General features: G+C 48.0%; 1 protein-coding gene across 1 annotated transcript in view; it reads left to right on the top strand.

Annotated features, from left to right (window-relative positions):
• Window positions 1–22,180, top strand: part of INCENP (inner centromere protein) — a 177,055-nt gene that overhangs the window by 5,527 nt on the left and 149,348 nt on the right. The window contains exons 2-3 of the mRNA XM_063944393.1: window positions 16,993–17,137; window positions 18,625–18,735. Of these exons, the coding sequence (XP_063800463.1) occupies window positions 17,001–17,137; window positions 18,625–18,735 (248 nt within the window). The 5' untranslated portion in view covers window positions 16,993–17,000. The remainder of the gene's footprint in view (window positions 1–16,992; window positions 17,138–18,624; window positions 18,736–22,180) is intronic.

Genomic DNA, 22,180 nt, shown 5'->3' with positions numbered 1-22,180 from the left:
CTTGAACTCTGAAGAATTTGTGGGCTCTAATCTGAGGCGCTGTTAAACAGCGGTTTCTGAGGCTGGTAACTCAAATGACCTTATCCTCTGCAGCAGAGGTTACTCTTGGTCTTCCTTTCCTGGGGCGGTCCTCATGAGAGCCAGTTTCATCATAGCGTTTGATGGATTTTGCAACTGCACTTGAGGATACATTCAAAGTTCTTGAAATTTTCCGTATCGACTGACCTTCATGTCTTAAAGTAATTATGGACTGTCGTTTCTCTTTGCCGAGTTGAGTGGTTCGTGCCATAATATGGATTACAACAATAGTCAAATAGGGGTGTCCACTGTGTACTAACCCTACCTCTGCACAACACAACCAATGGTCTCCAACACATTAGGAAGGCAAGTAATTCCGCAGATTGACAATTGACAAGGCACACCTGTTAAATCAAAGCCATTCCAGGATACTAGCTCTTGAAGCTGATTGAGATTATGCCAAGAGTGTGCAAAGCTGTCATCAAAGCAAAAGGGGGCTCCTTTGAGGAATCTAAAACATATTTCTCTGACGTCCTAGTGGATGCTGGGGACTCCGTAAGGACCATGGGGAATAGACGGGCTCCGCAGGAGACTGGGCACACTAAAAGAAAGATTTGGTACTACCTGGTGTGCACTGGCTCCTCCCTCTATGCCCCTCCTCCAGACCTCAGTTAGATTTCTGTGCCCGGCCGAGCTGGATGCACACTAGGGGCTCTCCTGAGCTCCTAGAAAGAAAGTATATATTAGGTTTTTTATTTTACAGTGAGACCTGCTGGCAACAGGCTCACTGCAACAAGGGACTAAGGGGAGAAGAAGCGTACCTACCTGCTTGCAGCTAGCTTGGGCTTCTTAGGCTACTGGACACCATTAGCTCCAGAGGGATCGACCGCAGGACCCGTCCTTGGTGTTCGTTCCCGGAGCCGCGCCGTCGTCCCCCTTACAGAGCCAGAAGCAAGAAGATGGTCCGGAAAATCGGCGGCAGAAGACTTCAGTCTTCACCAAGGTAGCGCACAGCACTGCAGCTGTGCGCCATTGCTCCTCATACACACTTCACACTCCGGTCACTGAGGGTGCAGGGCGCTGGGGGGGGGACGCCCTGAGCAGCAATAATATCACCTTGGCTGGCAAAATAACCACAATATATAGCCCCAGAGGCTATATATGTGGTAATTACCCCTGCCAGAATACAGAAAAAAGCGGGAGAAAAGTCAGCCGAAAAAGGGGCGGAGCCATCTCCCTCAGCACACTGGCGCCATTTCTCCCTCACCGTTCCGCTGGAAGGAAGCTCCCTGACTCTCCCCTGCAGTCTACACTACAGAAAAGGGTAAAAAAGAGAGGGGAGGGCACAGATTTGAGGCGCAGTAAATATTATAGCAGCTATAGGGGACATAATTCAGTTAGTCCCTGCATTATATAGCTCTCTGGTGTGTGCTGGCATACTCTGTCTCCCCAAAGGGCTTTTGTGGTGTCCTGTCTCCTTTAAGAGCATTCCCTGTGTGTGTGTGTCGGTACGGCTGTGTCGACATGTTTGATGAGGAGACTTATGTGGAGGCGGAGCAGATGCCTATAAATGTGATGTCACCACCTGCGGGGCAGACACCTGAGTGGATGGACTTATGGAAGGAATTACGTGCAAGTGTCGACTCCTTACATAAAAAATTTGACGACATGCCAAATGCGGGACAGCCGGCTTCTCGGCTCGTGCCTGCCCAGGCGTCTCAAAGACCATCAGGGGCTCTAAAACGCCCACTACCTCAGATGGCAGACACAGATGTCGACACGGATATTGATACCAGTGTCGACGACGAGTCAAATTTAATGTCCACTAGGGCCATTCGTGGTATGATTGAGGCAATGAAAGAGGTTTTACACCTTTCTGATATAAACCCAGGTACCTCAAAAAAGGGTATTATGTTTGGGGAGAAAAAACTTCCAATAGTTTTTCTCTGACGTCCTAGTGGATGCTGGGGACTCCGTAAGGACCATGGGGAATAGCGGCTCCGCAGGAGACTGGGCACAAAAGTAAAGCTTTAGAACTACCTGGTGTGCACTGGCTCCTCCCCCTATGGCCCTCCTCCAAGCCTCAGTTAGATTTTTGTGCCCGAACGAGAAGGGTGCACACTAGGTGGCTCTCCTGAGCTGCTTAGTGAAAAGTTTAGTTTTAGGTTTTTTATGATCAGTGAGACCTGCTGGCAACAGGCTCACTGCATCGAGGGACTAAGGGGAGAAGAAGCGAACTCACCTGCGTGCAGAGTGGATTGGGCTTCTTAGGCTACTGGACATTAGCTCCAGAGGGACCGATCACAGGCCCAGCCATGGATAGGTCCCAGAGCCGCGCCGCCGGCCCCCTTACAGAGCCAGAAGACAGAAGAGGTCCGGAAAATCTGCGGCAGAAGACGTCCTGTCTTCAACAAGGTAGCGCACAGCACTGCAGCTGTGCGCCATTGCTCTCAGCACACTTCACACTCCGGTCACTGAGGGTGCAGGGCGCTGGGGATGGGGGGCCCTGAGACGCAATAAAAACACCTTGGATGGCAAAAAATGCATCACATATAGCTCCTGGGCTATATGGATGAATTTAACACCCGCCAGAATACACAGAAAAACGGGAGATAGGCTCCGCCCCCTTCTCGGCGGCCTTATCTCCTCAGCACACTGGCGCCATTTTCCCTCACAGCTCCGTTGGAGGGAAGCTCCCTGGCTCTCCCCTGCAGTCACTACACTACAGAAAGGGTTAAAAAAGAGAGGGGGGCACTAATTACGCGCAGTATTAAAAAATACAGCAGCTATAAGGGGAAAAACACTTATATAAGGTTATCCCTGTATATATATAGCGCTCTGGTGTGTGCTGGCAAACTCTCCCTCTGTCTCCCCAAAGGGCTAGTGGGGTCCTGTCCTCTATCAGAGCATTCCCTGTGTGTGTGCTGTGTGTCGGTACGTTTGTGTCGACATGTATGAGGAGAAAAATGATGTGGAGACGGAGCAGATTGCCTGTAATAGTGATGTCACCCCCTAGGGGGTCGACACCTGAGTGGATGAACTGTTGGAAGGAATTACGTGACAGTGTCAGCTCTGTATAAAAGACAGTGGTTGACATGAGACAGCCGGCTACTCAGCTTGTGCCTGTCCAGACGTCTCATAGGCCGTCAGGGGCTCTAAAGCGCCCGTTACCTCAGATGGCAGATATAGACGCCGACACGGATACTGACTCCAGTGTCGACGGTGAAGAGACAAGTGTGACTTCCAGTAGGGCCACACGTTACATGATGGAGGCAATGAAAAATGTTTTACACATTTCTGATAATACGAGTACCACCAAAAAGGGGTATTATGTTCGGTGAGGAAAAACTACCTGTAGTTTTCCTGAATCTGAGAAATTAAATGAGGTGTGATGATGCGTGGGTTTCCCCCGATAACAACTGATAATTTCTAAAATGTTATTGGCATTATATCCTTTCCCGCCAGAGGTTAGGGTGCATTGGGAAACACCCCCTAGGGTGGATAAAGCGCTCACACGCTTGTAAGAACAAGGGCTCTACCCTCTCCTGAGATGGCCGCCCTTAAGGATCCTGCTGATAGAAAGCAGGAGGGTATCCTAAAATGTATTTACACACATACTGGTGTTATACTGCGACCAGCAATCGCCTCAGCCTGGATGTGCAGTGCTGGGTTGGCGTGGTCGGATTCCCTGACTGAAAATATTGATACCCTAGATAGGGACAGTATATTATTGCCTATAGAGCATTTAAAAGATGCATTTCTATATATGCGTGATGCACAGTGGAATATTTGCCGACTGGCATCAAGTCTAAGTGCGTTGTCCATTTCTGCCAGTAGAGGATTATGGACACGTCAGTGGTCAGGTGATGCGGATAACAAACGGCATTTGGAAGTATTGCCTTATTAAGGGGAGGAGTTATTTGGGGTCGGTCTTTCAGACCTGGTGGCCACGGCAACAGCTGGGAAATCCACGTTTGTACCCCAAGTCGCCTCTCAACATAAGAAGATGCCGTATTATCAGGTGCAGTTTTTTCGTGGGCAAGGGGGCAAAAGGTTCCTCATTTCTGCCCCGTGACAGAGGGAGAGGAAAAAGGCTGCAGAAATCAGCCGGTTCCCAGGAACAGAAGCCCTCTCCCGCCTCTGCCAAGCCCTCAGTATGACGCTGGGGCTTTACAAGCAGAATCAGGCACGGTGGGGGCCCGTCTCAATGAATTTCAGCGCGCAGTGGGCTCACTCGCAAGTAGACCCCTGGATCCTTCAGGTGATATCTCAGGGGTACAAATTGGAATTCGAGACGTCTCCCCCTCGCCGTTTCCTAAAGTCGGCTTTACCGATGTCTCCTTCTGACAGGGAGGCAGTTTTGGAAGCCATTCACAAGCTGTATTCCCAGCAGGTGATAATCAAGGTACCCCTCCTGCAACAGGGAACGGGGTATTATTCCACACTGTTGTGGTACCGAAGCCGGACGGCTCGGTGAGACCGATTCTAAATCTAAAATCTTGAACACTTACATACGGATGTTCAAATTCAAGATTGAGTCACTCAGAGCAGTGATTGCGAACCTGGAAGAAGGGGACTACATGATGTCTCGGGACATCAAGGATGCTTACCTTCATGTCCCAATTTACCCTTCTCACCAAGGGTACCTCAGGTTTATGGTACAGAACTGTCACTATCAGTTTCAGACGCTGCCGTATGGATGGTCCACGGCACCCCGGGTCTTTACCAAGGTAATGGCCGAAATGATGATACTCCTTCGAAGGAAGGGAATTTTAGTTATCCCTTACTTGGACGATTCCCTGATAAGGGTAAGATCCAGGGAACAGTTGGAGGTCGGTGTAGCACTATCTCAGGTAGTGTTGCGGCAGCACGATTGGATTCTCAATATTCCAAAATCGCAGCTGATTCCGACGACTCGTCGTCTGTTCCTAGGGATGATCCTGGACACAGTCCAGAAAAAGGTGTTTCTCCCGGAGGAGAAAGTCAGGGAGTTATCCGAGCTAGTCGGGAACCTCCTATAACCGAGCCAAGTCTCAGTACATCAATGAAAGGGTTCTGGGTAAAATGGTGGCTTCCTACGAAGCAATCCCATTCGGCAGATTCCACGCAAGAACTTTCCAGTGGGACCTGCTGGACAAATGGTCCGGGTCGCATCTTCAGATGCATCAGCGGATAACCCTGTCACCAAGCACAAGGGTGTCTCTCCTGTGGTGGTTGCAGAGTGCTCATCTTCTAGAGGGCCGCAGATTCGACATTCAGGACTGGGTCCTGGTGACCACAGATGCCAGCCTGCGAGGCTGGGGCGCAGTCACACAGGGAAGAAATTTCCAGGGACTTTGGTCAAGTCAGGAGTCGTCCCTACACATAAACATTCTGGAACTGAGGGCCATTTACAATGCCCTAAGTCAGGCAAGGCCCCTGCTTCAAAACCAGCCGGTTCTGATCCAATCAGACAACATCACGGCAGTCGCCCATGTAAACCGACAGGGCGGCACAAGAAGCAGGGTGGCCATGGCAGAAGCCACAAGGATTCTCCGATGGGCGGAAAATCACGTACTAGCACTGTCAGCAGTGTTCATTCCGGGAGTGGACAACTGGGAAGCAGACTTCCTCAGCAGACACGACCTACACCCGGGAGAGTGGGGACTTCATCCAGAAGTCTTCCTACTGTTGGTAAACCGCTGGGAAAGGCCACAGGTGGACATGATGGCGTCCCGCCTCAACAAGAAGCTAAAGAGATATTGCGCCAGGTCAACGGACCCTCAGGCGATAGCTGTGGACGCTCTAGTGACACCGTTGGTGTACCAGTCGGTCTATGTGTTCCCTCCTCTGCCCCTCATACCAAAGGTGCTGAGAATAATAAGAAGGCGAGGAGTAAGAACGATACTCGTGGTTCCGGATTGGCCAAGAAGAGCTTGGTACCCGGAACTTCAAGAAATGTTATCAGAGGGCCCATGGCCTCTACCGCTCAGACAGGATCTGCTACAGCAGGGGCCCTGTCTGTTCCAAGACTTACCGCGGCTGCGTTGGACGGCATGGCGGTTGAATTCCGGATCCTAAAGGAAAAGGGCATTCCGGAGGAAGTCATTCCTACGCTGATAAAAGCCAGGAAAGAAGTAACCGCAAACCATTATCACCGCATTTGGCGAAAATATGTTGCGTGGTGTGAGGCCAGGAAGGCCCCTACAGAGGAATTTCAGCTGGGTCGTTTTCTGCACTTCCTACAGTCAGGAGTGACTTATGGGCCTAAAATTGGGTTCCATTAAGGTCCAGATTTCGGCTCTGTCGATTTTCTTCCAGAAAGAACTGGCTTCACTGCCTGAAGTTCAGACTTTTGTAAAGGGAGTGCTTCATATTCAGCCCCCTTTTGTGCCTCCTGTGGCACCTTGGGATCTCAATGTGGTGTTGAGTTTCCTAAAATCACATTGGTTTGAACCACTTAAAACCGTGGATCTCAAATATCTCACGTGGAAAGTGGTCATGTTATTGGCCTTGGCTTCGGCCAGGCGTGTGTCAGAATTTGCGGCTTTGTCATGTAAAAGCCCTTATCTGATTTTCCATATGGATAGGGCAGAATTGAGGACTCGTCCCCAGTTTCTCCCTAAGGTGGTATCAGCTTTTCACTTGAACCAACCTATTGTGGTGCCTGCGGCTACTAAGGATTTGGAGGATTCCAAATTACTGGACGTAGTCAGGGCCTTGAAAATTTATGTTTCCAGGACGGCTGGAGTCAGGAAAACTGACTCGCTTTTTATCCTGTATGCACCCAACAAAATAGGTGCTCCTGCTTCTAAGCAGACTATTGCTCGCTGGATTTGTAGCACAATTCAGCTGGCGCATTCTGCGGCTGGATTGCCGCATCCTAAATCAGTGAAAGCCCATTCCACGAGGAAGGTGGGCTCATCTTGGGCGGCTGCCCGAGGGGTCTCTGCTTTACAACTTTGCCGAGCTGCTACTTGGTCAGGGGCAAACACGTTTGCTAAATTCTACAAATTTGATACCCTGGCTGAGGAGGACCTTGAGTTCTCTCATTCGGTGCTGCAGAGTCATCCGCACTCTCACGCCCGTTTGGGAGCTTTGGTATAATCCCCATGGTCCTTACGGAGTCCCCAGCATCCACTAGGACGTCAGAGAAAATAAGAATTTACTCACCGGTAATTCTATTTCTCGTAGTCCGTAGTGGATGCTGGGCGCCCATCCCAAGTGCGGATTGTCTGCAATACTTGTATATAGTTATTGCCTAACTAAAGGGTTATTGTTGAGCCATCTGTTGAGAGGCTCAGTTGTATTTCATACTGTTAACTGGGTTTAATATCACGAGTTATACGGTGTGATTGGTGTGGCTGGTATGAGTCTTACCCGGGATTCAAAATCCTTCCTTATTGTGTCAGCTCTTCCGGACACAGTATCCTAACTGAGGTCTGGAGGAGGGGCATAGAGGGAGGAGCCAGTGCACACCAAGTAGTACCAAATCTTTCTTTTAGTGTGCCCAGTCTCCTGCGGAGCCCGTCTATTCCCCATGGTCCTTACGGAGTCCCCAGCATCCACTACGGACTACGAGAAATAGAATTACCGGTGAGTAAATTCTTATTTTTGATTTGTTTAACACTTTTTTTTTTTTTTTTTTTTTTTTTAACAACATAACTCCATATGTGTTCTTTCATAGTTTTGATGTCTTCAGTATTACTCTATAGAAAATAATTAAAATACATAAAAAACCATTGAATGAGAAGGTGTCCAAACTTTTGACTGGTACTGTGTGTGTGTGTGTATGAATGTATGTATTATGGTCAAGTGTTAAACAACGTAAATACTTGTACAGTACTGCGCAAATGTTTTTTCAGCAGTTGTGGAAAAATGCTGCAAAGTAAGAATGCTTTCAAAGATAGAAGTGTTAATAGTTTGCATTTTTTGTTTGATAAAAATAAAGTGAACAGAAGAGAAATCTAAAGGGCCCTACACACTTGCCGATGTGTGCGGGTGATATGCACAATCTCGTTCAGTAATGAACGAGAAATCGTTCATATTGCTCAGTGTGCATGCACTCAATGATGAACGATCTGCGGTCGTTCAGCGTTGGTTCTCCGTCGCTTTGCAGTGCAAGTCAATTTGGACGATGATCGATCATCGTCAAAATTGAATGCATCAGCAAGTGTGTAGGGCCCTTAAATCAATATTTGGTGTGACCACCCTTTGCCTTCAAAATAACATCAATTCTTCTAGGTACAATTGCAGAGTTTTTGAAGGAACGCGGCAGGAAGGTTGTTCCGAACATCTGAGAACTAACATAAGATCTTCTGTGGATGTAGGCTTGCCCAAATCCTTCTGTCTATTAATGTAATTCCTGACCGACTCAATGATGTTTAGTTCAGGACTCTGTGGGGGCCATATCATCACTTCTAGGATTTCTTGTTCTTTACGCTAAAGATTTCTTAATGACATTGGCTGTATGTTTGGGATCGTTATCCATCATGCAACACCATCAGGGAGGCATCTGATTTGGCACCAAATTTATTCTGCAGAAGGACAAGTATCTGCCTTTATTTCTCAGCATTGAGAACACCATTTATCCTGACCAAAATCCCTGCCTCCATTTGCTGAAATGAGTCCCAAACTTGCGGTGAGCCTCCACCATGCGGCACTGTTGCCTGCAGGCACTCATTGTACCGCTCTCCAGCCCTTCAGTGAACAAACTGCTTTCCGTTACAGCAAATATTTCAGATTTTGACTGGTCAGTTCACAGCACCTGGTGCCATTTTTCTGCACCCCTGTTCCTATGTTTCTCTATCGTCCTAGTGGATGCTGGGGTTCCTGAAAGGACCATGGGGAATAGCGGCTCCGCAGGAGACAGGGCACAAAAAGTAAAGCTTTTCCAGATCAGGTGGTGTGCACTGGCTCCTCCCCCTATGACCCTCCTCCAGACTCCAGTTAGATTTTTGTGCCCGGCCGAGAAGGGTGCAATCTAGGTGGCTCTCCTAAAGAGCTGCTTAGAAAAAGTTTAGCTTAGGTTTTTTATTTTACAGTGAGTCCTGCTGGCAACAGGATCACTGCAACGAGGGACTGAGGGGAGAAGAAGTGAACTCACCTGCGTGCAGGATGGATTGGCTTCTTGGCTACTGGACATCAGCTCCAGAGGGACGATCACAGGTACAGCCTGGATGGTCACCGGAGCCGCGCCGCCGGCCCCCTTGCAGATGCTGAAGTCAGAAGAGGTCCAGAATCGGCGGCTGAAGACTCTTGCAGTCTTCTAAAGGTAGCGCACAGCACTGCAGCTGTGCGCCATTTTCCTCTCAGCACACTTCACACGCAGTCACTGAGGGTGCAGGGCGCTGGGGGGGGCGCCCTGGGAGGCAAATGTAACCTATATAAAGGCTAAAAATACCTCACATATAGCCCCCAGAGGCTATATGGAGATATTTAACCCCTGCCTGGATTCACTAAATAGCGGGAGACGAGCCCGCCGGAAAAGGGGCGGGGCCTATCTCCTCAGCACACGGCGCCATTTCCTCTCACAGCTCCGCTGGTCAGGACGGCTCCCAGGTCTCTCCCCTGCACTGCACTACAGAAACAGGGTAAAACAGAGAGGGGGGGCAAATTTATGGCGATATTTTGATATATATAAAGCAGCTATAAGGGAGCACTTATTATAAGGCTATCCCTGTTATATATAGCGCTTTTGGTGTGTGCTGGCAAACTCTCCCTCTGTCTCCCCAAAGGGCTAGTGGGTCCTGTCTTCGTTAGGAGCATTCCCTGTGTGTCTGCTGTGTGTCGGTACGTGTGTGTCGACATGTATGAGGACGATATTGGTGTGGAGGCGGAGCAATTGCCAAATATGAGGATGTCGACACCAGAATGGATGCCTTTATTTATGGAACTACGGGATAGTGTCAACACGCTAAAGCAGTCGTTTGACGACATGAGACGGCCGGACAATCAATTAGTGCCTGTCCAGGCGACTCAAACACCGTCAGGGGCTGTGAAACGCCCTTTGCCTCAGTCGGTCGACACAGACCCAGACACAGGCACTGACTCCAGTGGTGACGGTGACGAATCAACCGTATTTTCCAGTAGGGCCACACGTTATATGATTTTGGCAATGAAGGAGGCGTTACATTTAGCTGATACTACAGGTACCACTAAACAGGGTATTATGTGGGGTGTGAAAACTACCTATAGTTTTTCCTGAATCAGAAGAATTAAATGACGTGTGTAATGAAGCGTGGGTTGCCCCTGATAAAAAGCTGATAATTTCAAAGAAATTATTGGCATTATACCCTTTCCCGCCAGAGGTTAGGGAGCGCTGGGAAACACCTCCTAGGGTGGACAAGGCGCTAACACGCTTATCTAAACAAGTGGCGTTACCCTCTCCTGAGACGGCCGCACTTAAAGATCCATCAGATAGGAGGATGGAAAATATCCAAAAAAGTATATACACACATGCAGGTGTTATACTACGACCAGCTATAGCGACTGCCTGGATGTGCAGTGCTGGGGTAGTTTGGTCAGAGTCCCTGATTGAAAATATTGATACCCTGGACAGGGACAATATTTTACTGTCGTTAGAACAAATAAAGGATGCATTTCTTTATATGCGTGATGCACAGAGGGATATCTGCACACTGGCATCACGGGTAAGTGCTATGTCCATTTCGGCCAGAAGAGCTTTATGGACGCGACAGTGGACAGGCGATGCGGATTCAAAACGACATATGGAAGTTTTGCCGTATAAAGGGGAGGAGTTATTTGGAGTCGGTCTATCAGATTTGGTGGCCACGGCTACAGCCGGGAAATCCACCTTTCTACCTCAAGTCACTCCCCAACAGAAAAAGGCACCGACTTTTCAACCGCAGCCCTTTCGTTCCTTTAAAAATAAGAGAGCAAAGGGCTATTCATATCTGCCACGAGGCAGAGGTCGAGGGAAGAGACAGCAACAGGCAGCTCCTTCCCAGGAACAGAAGCCTTCCCTGGCTTCTACAAAAGCCTCAGCATGACGCTGGGGCTTCTCAAGCGGACTCGGGGACAGTGGGTGGTCGTCTCAAAAATTACAGCGCGCAGTGGGCTCACTCGCAGGTAGATCCCTGGATCCTGCAGATAATATCTCAGGGGTACAGGTTGGAATTAGAGACAGATCCACCTCGCCGTTTCCTGAAGTCTGCTTTACCAACGTCCCCCTCCGAAAGGGAGACGGTTTTGGAAGCCATTCACAAGCTGTACTCTCAGCAGGTGATAGTCAAGGTACCTCTTCTACAACAAGGGAAGGGGTATTATTCCACTCTTTTTGTGGTACCGAAGCCGGATGGCTCGGTAAGGCCTATTCTAAATCTGAAGTCCTTGAACCTGTACATAAAGAAGTTCAAGATGGAGTCACTCAGAGCAGTGATAGCGAACCTGGAAGAGGGGGACTTTATGGTATCCTTGGACATCAAGGATGCGTATCTCCACGTTCCAATTTACCCCTCACACCAGGGGTACCTCAGGTTCGTTGTACAAAACTGTCACTATCAGTTTCAGACGCTGCCGTTCGGATTGTCCACAGCACCTCGGGTCTTTACAAAGGTAATGGCCGAGATGATGATTCTTCTTCGAAGAAAAGGCATATTAATTATCCCATACTTGGACGATCTCCTAATAAGGGCGAGGTCCAGAGAACAGCTAGAGATGGGATTAGCACTGTCGCAAGAAGTGCTAAAACAGCACGGGTGGATTCTGAATATTCCAAAATCCCAGTTAATGCCGACAACTCGTCTGCTGTTCCTAGGGATGATTCTGGACACGGTTCAGAAAAAGGTTTTTCTCCCGGAGGAAAAAGCCAAGGAGTTATCCGAGCTTGTCAGGAACCTCCTAAAACCAGGAAAGGTGTCTGTACATCAATGCACAAGAGTCCTGGGAAAAATGGTGGCTTCTTACGAAGCAATTCCATTCGGCAGATTCCACGCAAGAATTTTCCAAAGGGATCTGTTGGACAAATGGTCAGGGTCGCATCTTCAGATGCACCTGCGGATAACCCTGTCTCCAATGACAAGGGTGTCTCTTCTGTGGTGGTTGCAGAGTGCTCATCTATTGGAGGGCCGCAGATTCGGCATACAGGATTGGATCCTGGTGACCACGGACGCCAGCCTGAGAGGCTGGGGAGCAGTCACACAAGGAAGAAACTTCCAGGGAGTATGGACGAGCCTGGAAACGTCTCTTCACATAAACATTCTGGAACTAAGAGCAATATACAATGCTCTAAGCCAGGCAGAACCTCTGCTTCAGGGAAAACCGGTGTTGATCCAGTCGGACAACATCACGGCAGTCGCCCATGTGAACAGACAGGGCGGCACAAGAAGCAGGAGTGCAATGGCAGAAGCTGCAAGGATTCTTCGCTGGGCAGAGAATCATGTGATGGCACTGTCAGCAGTGTTCATCCCGGTAGTGGACAACTGGGAAGCAGACTTCCTCAGCAGACACGATCTTCACCCGGGAGAGTGGGGACTTCATCCAGAAATCTTCCACTTGCTGGTAACCCGTTGGGAAAGACCAATGGTGGACATGATGGCGTCTCGCCTCAACAAAAAACTGGACAGGTATTGCGCCAGGTCAAGAGATCCGCAGGCAATAGCTGTGGACGCGCTGGTAACGCCTTGGGTGTACCAGTCGGTGTATGTGTTTCCTCCTCTGCCTCTCATACCAAAAGTATTGAGAATTATACGGCAAAGAGGCGTAAGGACGATACTAGTGGTTCCGGATTGGCCAAGAAGGACTTGGTACCCGGAACTTCAAGAGATGATCACGGAAGATCCGTGGCCTCTACCTCTAAGGAGGGACTTGCTTCAGCAGGGTCCCTGTCTGTTTCAAGACTTACCGCGGCTGCGTTTGACGGCATGGCGGTTGAACGCCGGATCCTAAAGGAAAAAGGCATGCCGGAAGAAGTCATTCCTACTTTGATTAAAGCAAGGAAGGAAGTAACCGTGCAACATTATCACCGAATTTGGCAAAAATATGTTGCGTGGTGCGAAGATCGGAGTGCTCCGACGGAGGAATTTCAACTGGGTCGATTCCTACATTTCCTGCAATCAGGATTGTCTATGGGTCTCAAATTGGGATCTATTAAGGTTCAAATTTCGGCCCTGTCGATTTTCTTTCAAAAAGAATTGGCTTCAGTCCCTGAAGTCCAGACCTTTGTTAAGGGAGTGCTACATATACAGCCTCCTGTGGTGCCTCCAGTGGCACCGTGGGATCTCAATGTGGTTTTGGACTTTCTAAAATCTCATTGGTTTGAACCACTAAAGAAGGTGGATTTGAAATATCTCACATGGAAAGTGACCATGCTTCTAGCCCTGGCTTCGGCCAGGAGAGTGTCAGAACTGGCAGCTTTATCTTACAAAAGCCCATATCTGATTTTCCATTCGGACAGGGCAGAACTGCGGACTCGTCCGCATTTTCTCCCTAAGGTGGTGTCAGCATTTCATCTGAACCAGCCTATTGTAGTGCCTGCGGCTACAAGTGACTTGGAGGACTCCAAGTTACTGGACGTTGTCAGAGCATTAAAAATATATATTGCAAGGACAGCTGGAGTCAGAAAATCTGACTCGTTGTTTATATTGTATGCACCCAACAAGATGGGTGCTCCTGCGTCTAAGCAGACGATTGCTCGTTGGATCTGTAGCACAATCCAACTTGCACATTCTGTGGCAGGCCTGCCACAGCCTAAATCTGTAAAGGCCCACACCACAAGGAAGGTGGGCTCATCTTGGGCGGCTGCCCGAGGGGTCTCGGCATTACAACTTTGCCGAGCAGCTACGTGGTCAGGGGAGAACACGTTTGTAAAATTTTACAAATTTGATACTCTGGCTAAGGAGGACCTGGAGTTCTCTCATTCGGTGCTGCAGAGTCATCCGCACTCTCCCGCCCGTTTGGGAGCTTTGGTATAATCCCCATGGTCCTTTCAGGAACCCCAGCATCCACTAGGACGATAGAGAAAATAAGATTTTACTTACCGATAAATCTATTTCTCGGAGTCCGTAGTGGATGCTGGGCGCCCATCCCAAGTGCGGATTATCTGCAATAATTGTACATAGTTATTGTTAACTAATTCGGGTTATTGTTGAAGGAAGCCATCTTTCAGAGGCTCCGCTGTTATCATACTGTTAACTGGGTTTAGATCACAAGTTGTACGGTGTGATTGGTGTGGCTGGTATGAGTCTTACCCGGGATTCAAAATCCTCCCTTATTGTGTACGCTCGTCCGGGCACAGTACCTAACTGGAGTCTGGAGGAGGGTCATAGGGGGAGGAGCCAGTGCACACCACCTGATCTGGAAAAGCTTTACTTTTTGTGCCCTGTCTCCTGCGGAGCCGCTATTCCCCATGGTCCTTTCAGGAACCCCAGCATCCACTACGGACTCCGAGAAATAGATTTATCGGTAAGTAAAATCTTATTTTTCATGCATAGTTGCGTTGCTTGGCCTTGTTTCCACTTTTTAAGGTATGGCTTTTTGGGCGCAGTTCTTCCATTAAGGCCGCTTTTGGCCAGACTTACCCATCCACTGTCTGGAGATACCTTCGTCCCACTGGTTTCTGCCAGGTCTGAGCTGATGGCACTGCTGGACATTTACCAATTTCGAAGGGAGGTAAGCATGATGTCTTTCATCTGATGTGCTAAGTTTCCTTGGCCAACCACTGCGTCTTTGTGCTTCAATGCTGAGAAATACAGGCAAGTACTTGTCCATCATGCAATACCATCAGGAAGGTGTCTGGCTCCAAATTTATTCTACAGCAGGACAATGGCCCCAAACATAGTCAATGCCATTAAGAACTCTTAGGCCTAAGGAAGAACAAGAAGTCCTGGAAGTTGATATAGCCTCCACATTTCCCCTGCTCTCAACATCGTTGAATCTGTCTGGGATTATATGTAGAGACAGAAGGATTTGAGCAAGTTTACACCCACAGAAGATCTGTGGTTAGTTCTCCAAGATGTTTGTAACAATCTCCCTGCTGAGTTCCTTCAAAACTGTGTGCAAGTGTACCTAGAAGAACTGATGTTTTGAAGGCAAAGGGTGGGGGCGGCACGGCAGCGTTTGGCTGCAGTTTTGTGGGCGCGGTGCGGCCAACGCAAACGTGGCCACACTGTGCTGGGGCAGGACGCAGCGGCTGCATGACGTCACACGCAGCCACTGCGACCCGGGCAGCGATGAGTGACTCCCGTCCAGCCGCAAGAGCTGTGCTGGCCGGGAGTTACTGTTTAAGTACAAAAGCATTGCCGCTGTGTGATGCTTTTGTACTTGTGTGGGGGGGAGGGGGGGCAGCCTGACATGCGGGGTGGACTAGCCCTGTGCTGGGCGTCCCCCTGCATGTCGGTGATCGTAGCTGTGCTAAATTTAGCCCCGCCACGATCAGGTCGGTAGTGTTCACGCTAGGCTGTTTTAGCAGGGCATCATTTTTTGGGCAAAATCAGTCCTGCCCTTTCTGCGGCGCCCTGTTAAAACAGCCGTCCGCTTCCTGCCTCCCAGCAGGGAGAGAGCTTGGGGAAGCCCAGCGCCTCTGTATGTGATGGACACGCCCCCAGCAGTGATGTCGCTGGCCACCCACGCTCCCTGTAATAACGTCTGTGGGCTCCACTGCCCACTTCATTGACTTAGAATGGCCACGCCCCCTTTTTGGATGCGCGCGTGGCTTTGCCGCGCACACATGCCCCCTGCAGTCCAGCGCCCTGCCCGATTGCTGGAGTGAACACTAGGTCAGAATCACCCCCTGTTACTTAGCCTGAGAGAAGCTTCTTAACGCAGCTGTGCATCCTCACGTGAAATGGTGGCCATCGCAGGGATTAATTGAATAGCTCCCGGGGTCTTAACCCACTCTGTTTCAGATATTAACTAACCATGCCTCATTTCCTGTACATATGCCACACAGAACATTAAAATTGAGGTACCGCATCACCTGGCCTTTAGATGACCTATTGATAAAAGGTTCACAGCATGAACACTTATCAGCAAAACTGAGACTTTTGATACTTGTGCTGACAGCAAAGCGAGGTCACACATCATCTGATTAAAGTTATGGTGCCCATACATTTGTGAGATATCTAGTACAATCCTTCGATTTCGACTGCATCGGTGCGATAAATCACAAGATCGCATCGGGGGACACATCAAATGTGTCCCCCGATGCGATGTGCGGGCATGCTGGTCAAATCTCTCATCTCAAGATATTATGTGCTGCACTTAATATTTATCGGATTGCATGCACGATCGCATGCTGTTTTTTACCACTTTCTATTTATCACACTGCGATGTGCGATCTGTGAGGTATTTAGCTCACTTCCTGGACACTCCCGTACACCCAGGTCGCAAGGGGCATGCGATTGCATGATTGTATGCGCATCAAATTCACAAACTTTCGATGCGATTTTTCGCACGGGGAGCTTCAAGGGAAATCAAAGCGCGATATCGCATCGCGCTCAATCACACAAGTATATGGGCACCATTAGAGCTTTACATTTTCAACATTGCTGGTAATGCACTAAGGGGGTTGTTCTGACTTGTTTGAAGGGTGGTATCGTTTATTTTATATGATATAGTTTAGGTATTTGAAATGACTGGGGAGCAGTCGCCTAAAATTTACTGTTGCAGAAGTTACGGAAAACGTATAGTCTCCATGTGTTTTTTTTTTTTTTTTTTTTTTTTTTTTTTCCTGTTTACTTTGAGTCTCTAAATATGAAAGTTGTAATGGGCATATTGACTTCTAATACTGTATTTTATCCAATTTCTGCACTTTTGTGTTTTTAGATAGCAATTTTATTTTTTTGTTTTCAGTTGAGAACTTTGTTTTTACAGGTTTCGTCCAACTGTAACATGTCTGTTCTAAGCTTGCAAATTGTCTTTAGTTGTATACATTCTAATTTGGCTATTTTGCTGAAAATGTCTAAACAAAGGTTTACAACTTTAGAAACATATGTTTGATACATATAAAAAGCAATATTATTACACTTTCTGTAGGCATCACCATGAGCTACCCAGAGAGTGTTTCCCAGCTTCTGCAGGTCTGTGCCCGCAAGACAGAAGATTTTGTGCGGCTTCTGGATAGCAAGCACATGGTATGGCTCCTGGAGATCGAAGAGGCAGCCAGGAAAATGTTTAGCAGGTGAGTTCAGCTGCATGTACTGACAAATCAGAGCTTTGTTCACGCTTGCCTCAACGGTTACATTATTTTTAAACTGCAGTATCAAAGCAGTTGTCCACCTTGTTTTAACTTAGTGCGGGTTCTCATTCTGTAATATGTTTACTAACCATGCTGATCATTCTGTTGTATTTTTCGATATCACTGGTTGATTCAATTGTGTGTGATGACCATAAGTGCCCGCAGATGCCACACATATCGTAGCCCAGAGATTGGTAGATTTTTGTATGCAAAAATCTACCACACAGGAAGAAAAAGTTTCCGGCTTAATCAGGGTGATTGGTGTTAGCGTTTCCATGCCTTTGCAATGGTACCTTGTGGCGTCATTAGAAGTAAACGGTGATGTTGAAAACATTAAAATTCATTATTAGGTACAAATATATACTGATGCATATACAGCTTTAAAGTTCTCTGCAAAGTGCAGTTTCCTTGCCAGGCCAGGCATGTTGTATCCTATATTTGCAGAGATGTGTCCCATTCTATAAAGAACTGTAAAAACTTGCTTTTGAGGCAAGTTTGGTATAAAGTTTCTGGAACCAAATACTATCTGGACCATACAGAATAGTCTGAGACTTCCAAGATAACCATGGTTAGATACTCGTAGAAGTTTTATACTCATTATTTGCAAATTTGATGACTTAATTTTTTCCTCTGCTGATTTTGATAAACATATTGCAGATATTTGACATGTTATTAAGGCAAGCAGTACTGGCTTTGAAACTAAGAAATGATTATCTGTATATAAAGAGGGGATCCAGTCACCATACCGGCGTTCAGGAGAGAGATTTAGAGGATTGGAAATGCTGCTTATGTTTCATAGTCAAGGCCAGTGTCTGCGAATGGATGATTGACATGGAGATATGTTGGCTAAAATTTCAGATTTATTACGTTTAGTAGAGCTACAGGAGAAATGGAAGGGCAAGGCTGAATCTGTTCTTAACAGCTCTTGGCATAAATAGGTTCATCTTTGGACATGATAGTTATAGTAGAAAGAGAGGTCCTGTTAACTTGTTTACAGCGATAATCTGACTGCACCAATATGCTCCCGCTACACTTGAAAGTATTTGACCTGTCGGGCTGTGTAGACTGATTCTGTGCTACAGTCTGCTGGACACTGTGCTGAGAAGCAACATTTACTGGCTAGTGTCTAGTTACACGACAGGGCTTTTATTTGTGTCAGACCTGTGAGTGATGCACACTTGCTTTGGAGTTGTATGCTACTTTTGTTGGCTTTCCATATTGCAAGTTTCGGTTGTAGGTACAGAGAACAGAAATATGTGGTGGGCTTTCAGATGGTGATTAGTGGATTGCTTCCACTAGGCTTCATCCTACATTGATGCACCCCTCAAAGCTAGCTGCATATTATTTCTGTTTGTGACTGCTGCCCTGTAAGCTGATGGGACGGAATTGGTTGTATGTTGGACAGTTACAAAATGGATATATCTTTACAGTGACTTCAGCGCTGAGCCAGAGCTGATGCCTAAGACTCCGTCTCAGAAGAGACGACGAAAGAAGAGAACCTCAATTGTGTCCGATGAAAACAGAGACCCCAGTGGACGCAGGTGAGCAGATCAGCAACTATTACATCTATGAATGCGTGTTTTGTTTTTGTTTTTTTCCTCCTTATTGCACACCTTTTTCAGCAAGTTGTGAACAAAAATAGTTGTTTAATGAAGTTCTTTACGAGTAAGGATAATAAGAGTAGCTTAGTTTTCCAGTAATAAAACAGGGAGAGGCTATTAAGCATTATATTCACACACTCCAATAATGGCAAGTACCTATTTTTAAAAATCTTAAGTTGGCAAATTTAAGTGACTTCTGTAGATTGTCCTAGAAATGGGGAGCTGGGTAGGTAAGTGCAGAACATCCTGGTGGTTATTGAATTTAGCAACAGGTGTACACTTTTCAGACCTAAGCTGGCGCTCCGACCCTGTTCCAACCTAGGCTTGTTCACTGATTCACACCGAACCTTTGTCAACTCTTGCCGACAGCCCTGCCTCCCGGTGATGAGGTCGGCACCCAGAACAGACAACCAGCTATTTTCAGTGTGATCTGGGTCTAAAAACCCGAGTAGCATTGTTCACACTTAAGGTAACTTGTGTCAGCTCCAGGAAAAACCCTTGTATAAAGTAGGGTCACGGACAGTCACCCTGGTTTAAACTCTTACGCACTTAGCCAGGTCCTGGATTGGCTCCTGTGCCTAACAGGGTATTAAATGACTTCTGGAAGTAGGTCTTCATTGATAAATACTGTGCCCCACAAGGCAAGAATTCTGTTCAGTTATTTGCCTGCTTATCCTTCAAAAGCTATTTGGACAAAGTACAGAAAGTTGTCATGGTGACCTTTAGGGCCAGAGCTACACCTCATTGTCTGGAATATGCAGTAATATGACTTGTGCAATACTTTCTTACCATGAGTTAGACTTGTTTTTATAAAATCTACCACAGCATAACAGAAGACTAGTGGTATTTCTCTAGCATCCATAAGGGATATTGGGGACACATTAGTACGATGGAGTATAGACTGGAGTATAGACTGGATCCACAGGAGCCAGTGCACTTTAAATGTCTTCCACTGGGTGTGCTGGCTCCTCCTCTCTATGCCCCCTCCCACAGGCAGTTTAGAAAAAAGTGCCCTCAGGAGAGGATGTACACCCTGCTAGCTCCAGAGTTTTTCTTCAATTTCTTTTAAACTTTTATTTCTCTGACGTCCTAGTGGATGCTGGGACTCCGTCAGGACCATGGGGATTAGCGGCTCCGCAGGAGACAGGGCACAAAAATAAAAGCTTTAGGACTAGGTGGTGTGCACTGGCTCCTCCCCCTATGACCCTCCTCCAAGCCTCAGTTAGGTTTTTGTGCCCGTCCGAGCAGGGTGCAATCTAGGTGGCTCTCCTAAAGAGCTGCTTAGAAAAAGTTATTAGGTTTTTTATTTTCAGTGAGTCCTGCTGGCAACAGGCTCACTGCAACGAGGGACTTAGGGGAGAAGAAGTGAACTCACCTGCGTGCAGGATGGATTGGCTTCTTAGGCTACTGGACACCATTAGCTCCAGAGGGATCGAACACAGGCCCAGCCATGGAGTCCGGTCCAGGAGCCACGCCGCCGACCCCCTTGCAGATGCCGAAAAGTGAAGGTCCAGAAACCGGCGGCAGAAGACTTTTCAGTCTTCATGAGGTAGCGCACAGCACTGCAGCTGTGTGCCATTGTTGTCAGCACACTTCACACCAGCGGTCACTGAGGGTGCAGGGCGCTGGGGGGGGGCGCCCTGGGCAGCAATGATAATACCTTGTTCTGGCTAAAAATACATCACATATAGCCCCTGGGGCTATATGGATGTATTTAACCCCTGCCAGGTCTCAAACACCGGGAGAAGAGCCCGCCGAAATAGGGGGCGGGGCCTATCTCCTCAGCACACAGCGCCATTTTCCTGCACAGCTCCGCTGCGAGGAAGGCTCCCAGGACTCTCCCCTGCACTGCACTACAGAAACAGGGTAAAAAAACAGAGAGGGGGGCACTTTTTTGGCGATATTGATATATTAAGCTGCTATAAAGGAAACAACACTTCTGTAGGGTTGTTCCTATATATTTATAGCGCTTGGGTGTGTGCTGGCAAACTCTCCCTCTGTCTCCCCAAAGGGCTAGTGGGGTCCTGTCTTCGATAAGAGCATTCCCTGTGTGTCTGCTGTGTGTCGGTACGTGTGTGTCGACATGTATGAGGACGATGTTGGTGTGGAGGCGGAGCAATTGCCGGTAATGGTGATGTCACCCCCTAGGGAGTCGACACCGGAATGGATGGCTTTGTTTATGGAATTACGTGATAATGTCAGCACGTTACAAAAATCAGTTGACGACATGAGACGGCCGGCAAACCAGTTAGTACCTGTCCAGGCGTCTCAGACACCGTCGGGGGCTGTAAAACGCCCTTTACCTCAGTCGGTCGACACAGACCCGGACACGGACACCGAATCTAGTGTCGACGGTGAAGAAACAAACATATTTTCCAGTAGGGCCACACGTTATATGATCACGGCAATGAAGGAGGCTTTGCATATCTCTGATACTGCAAGTACCACAAAAAGGGGTATTATGTGGGGTCTGAAAAAACTACCTGTAGTTTTTCCTGAATCAGAGGAATTGAATGAAGTGTGTGATGAAGCGTGGGTTAACCCCGATAGAAAACTGCTAATTTCAAAGAAGTTATTGGCATTATATCCTTTCCCGCCAGAGGTTAGGGCGCGCTGGGAAACACCCCCTAGGGTGGATAAGGCACTCGCACGCTTATCAAAACAAGTGGCGTTACCGTCTCATGAAACGGCCGCCCTCAAGGATCCAGCTGATAGGAGGCTGGAAACTACCCTGAAAAGTATATACACTCATACTGGTGTTATACTGCGACCAGCCATCGCCTCAGCATGGATGTGCAGTGCTGGGGTGGTTTGGTCGGATTCCCTGGCTGAAAATATTGATACCCTGGATAGGGACAGTATTTTATTGACTATAGAGCAATTAAAGGATGCTTTTCTTTATATGCGAGATACTCAGAGGGATATTTGCACTCTGGCATCGAGAGTAAGTGCGATGTCCATATCTGCCAGAAGAAGTTTATGGACGCGACAGTGGTCAGGTGATGCGGATTCCAAACGGCATATGGAAGTATTGCCGTATAAAGGGGAGGAATTATTTGGGGTCGGTCTATCGGATTTGGTGGCCACGGCAACAGCCGGGAAATCCACCTTTTTACCTCAGGTCCCCTCCCAACAGAAAAAGACAGTCTTTTCAGCCGCAGTCCTTTCGTTCCTATAAGAACAAGCGGGCAAAAGGACAGTCATATCTGCCCCGAGGCAAAGGAAAGGGTAAGAGAGTGCACCAAGCAGCTCCCTCCCAGGAGCAGAAGCCCTCCCCGGCTTCTGCAAAGCCCTCAGCATGACGTTGGGGCTTTACAAGCGGACTCAGGGGCGGTGGGGGGTCGACTCAAGAATTTCAGCGCACAGTGGGCTCACTCACAGGTGG

The sequence above is a fragment of the Pseudophryne corroboree genome, chromosome 11 (genome assembly GCF_028390025.1).
Source record: "Pseudophryne corroboree isolate aPseCor3 chromosome 11, aPseCor3.hap2, whole genome shotgun sequence".
Taxonomy (NCBI): domain Eukaryota; kingdom Metazoa; phylum Chordata; class Amphibia; order Anura; family Myobatrachidae; genus Pseudophryne; species Pseudophryne corroboree.
This window is presented reverse-complemented; position numbering and strand designations above follow the sequence as displayed.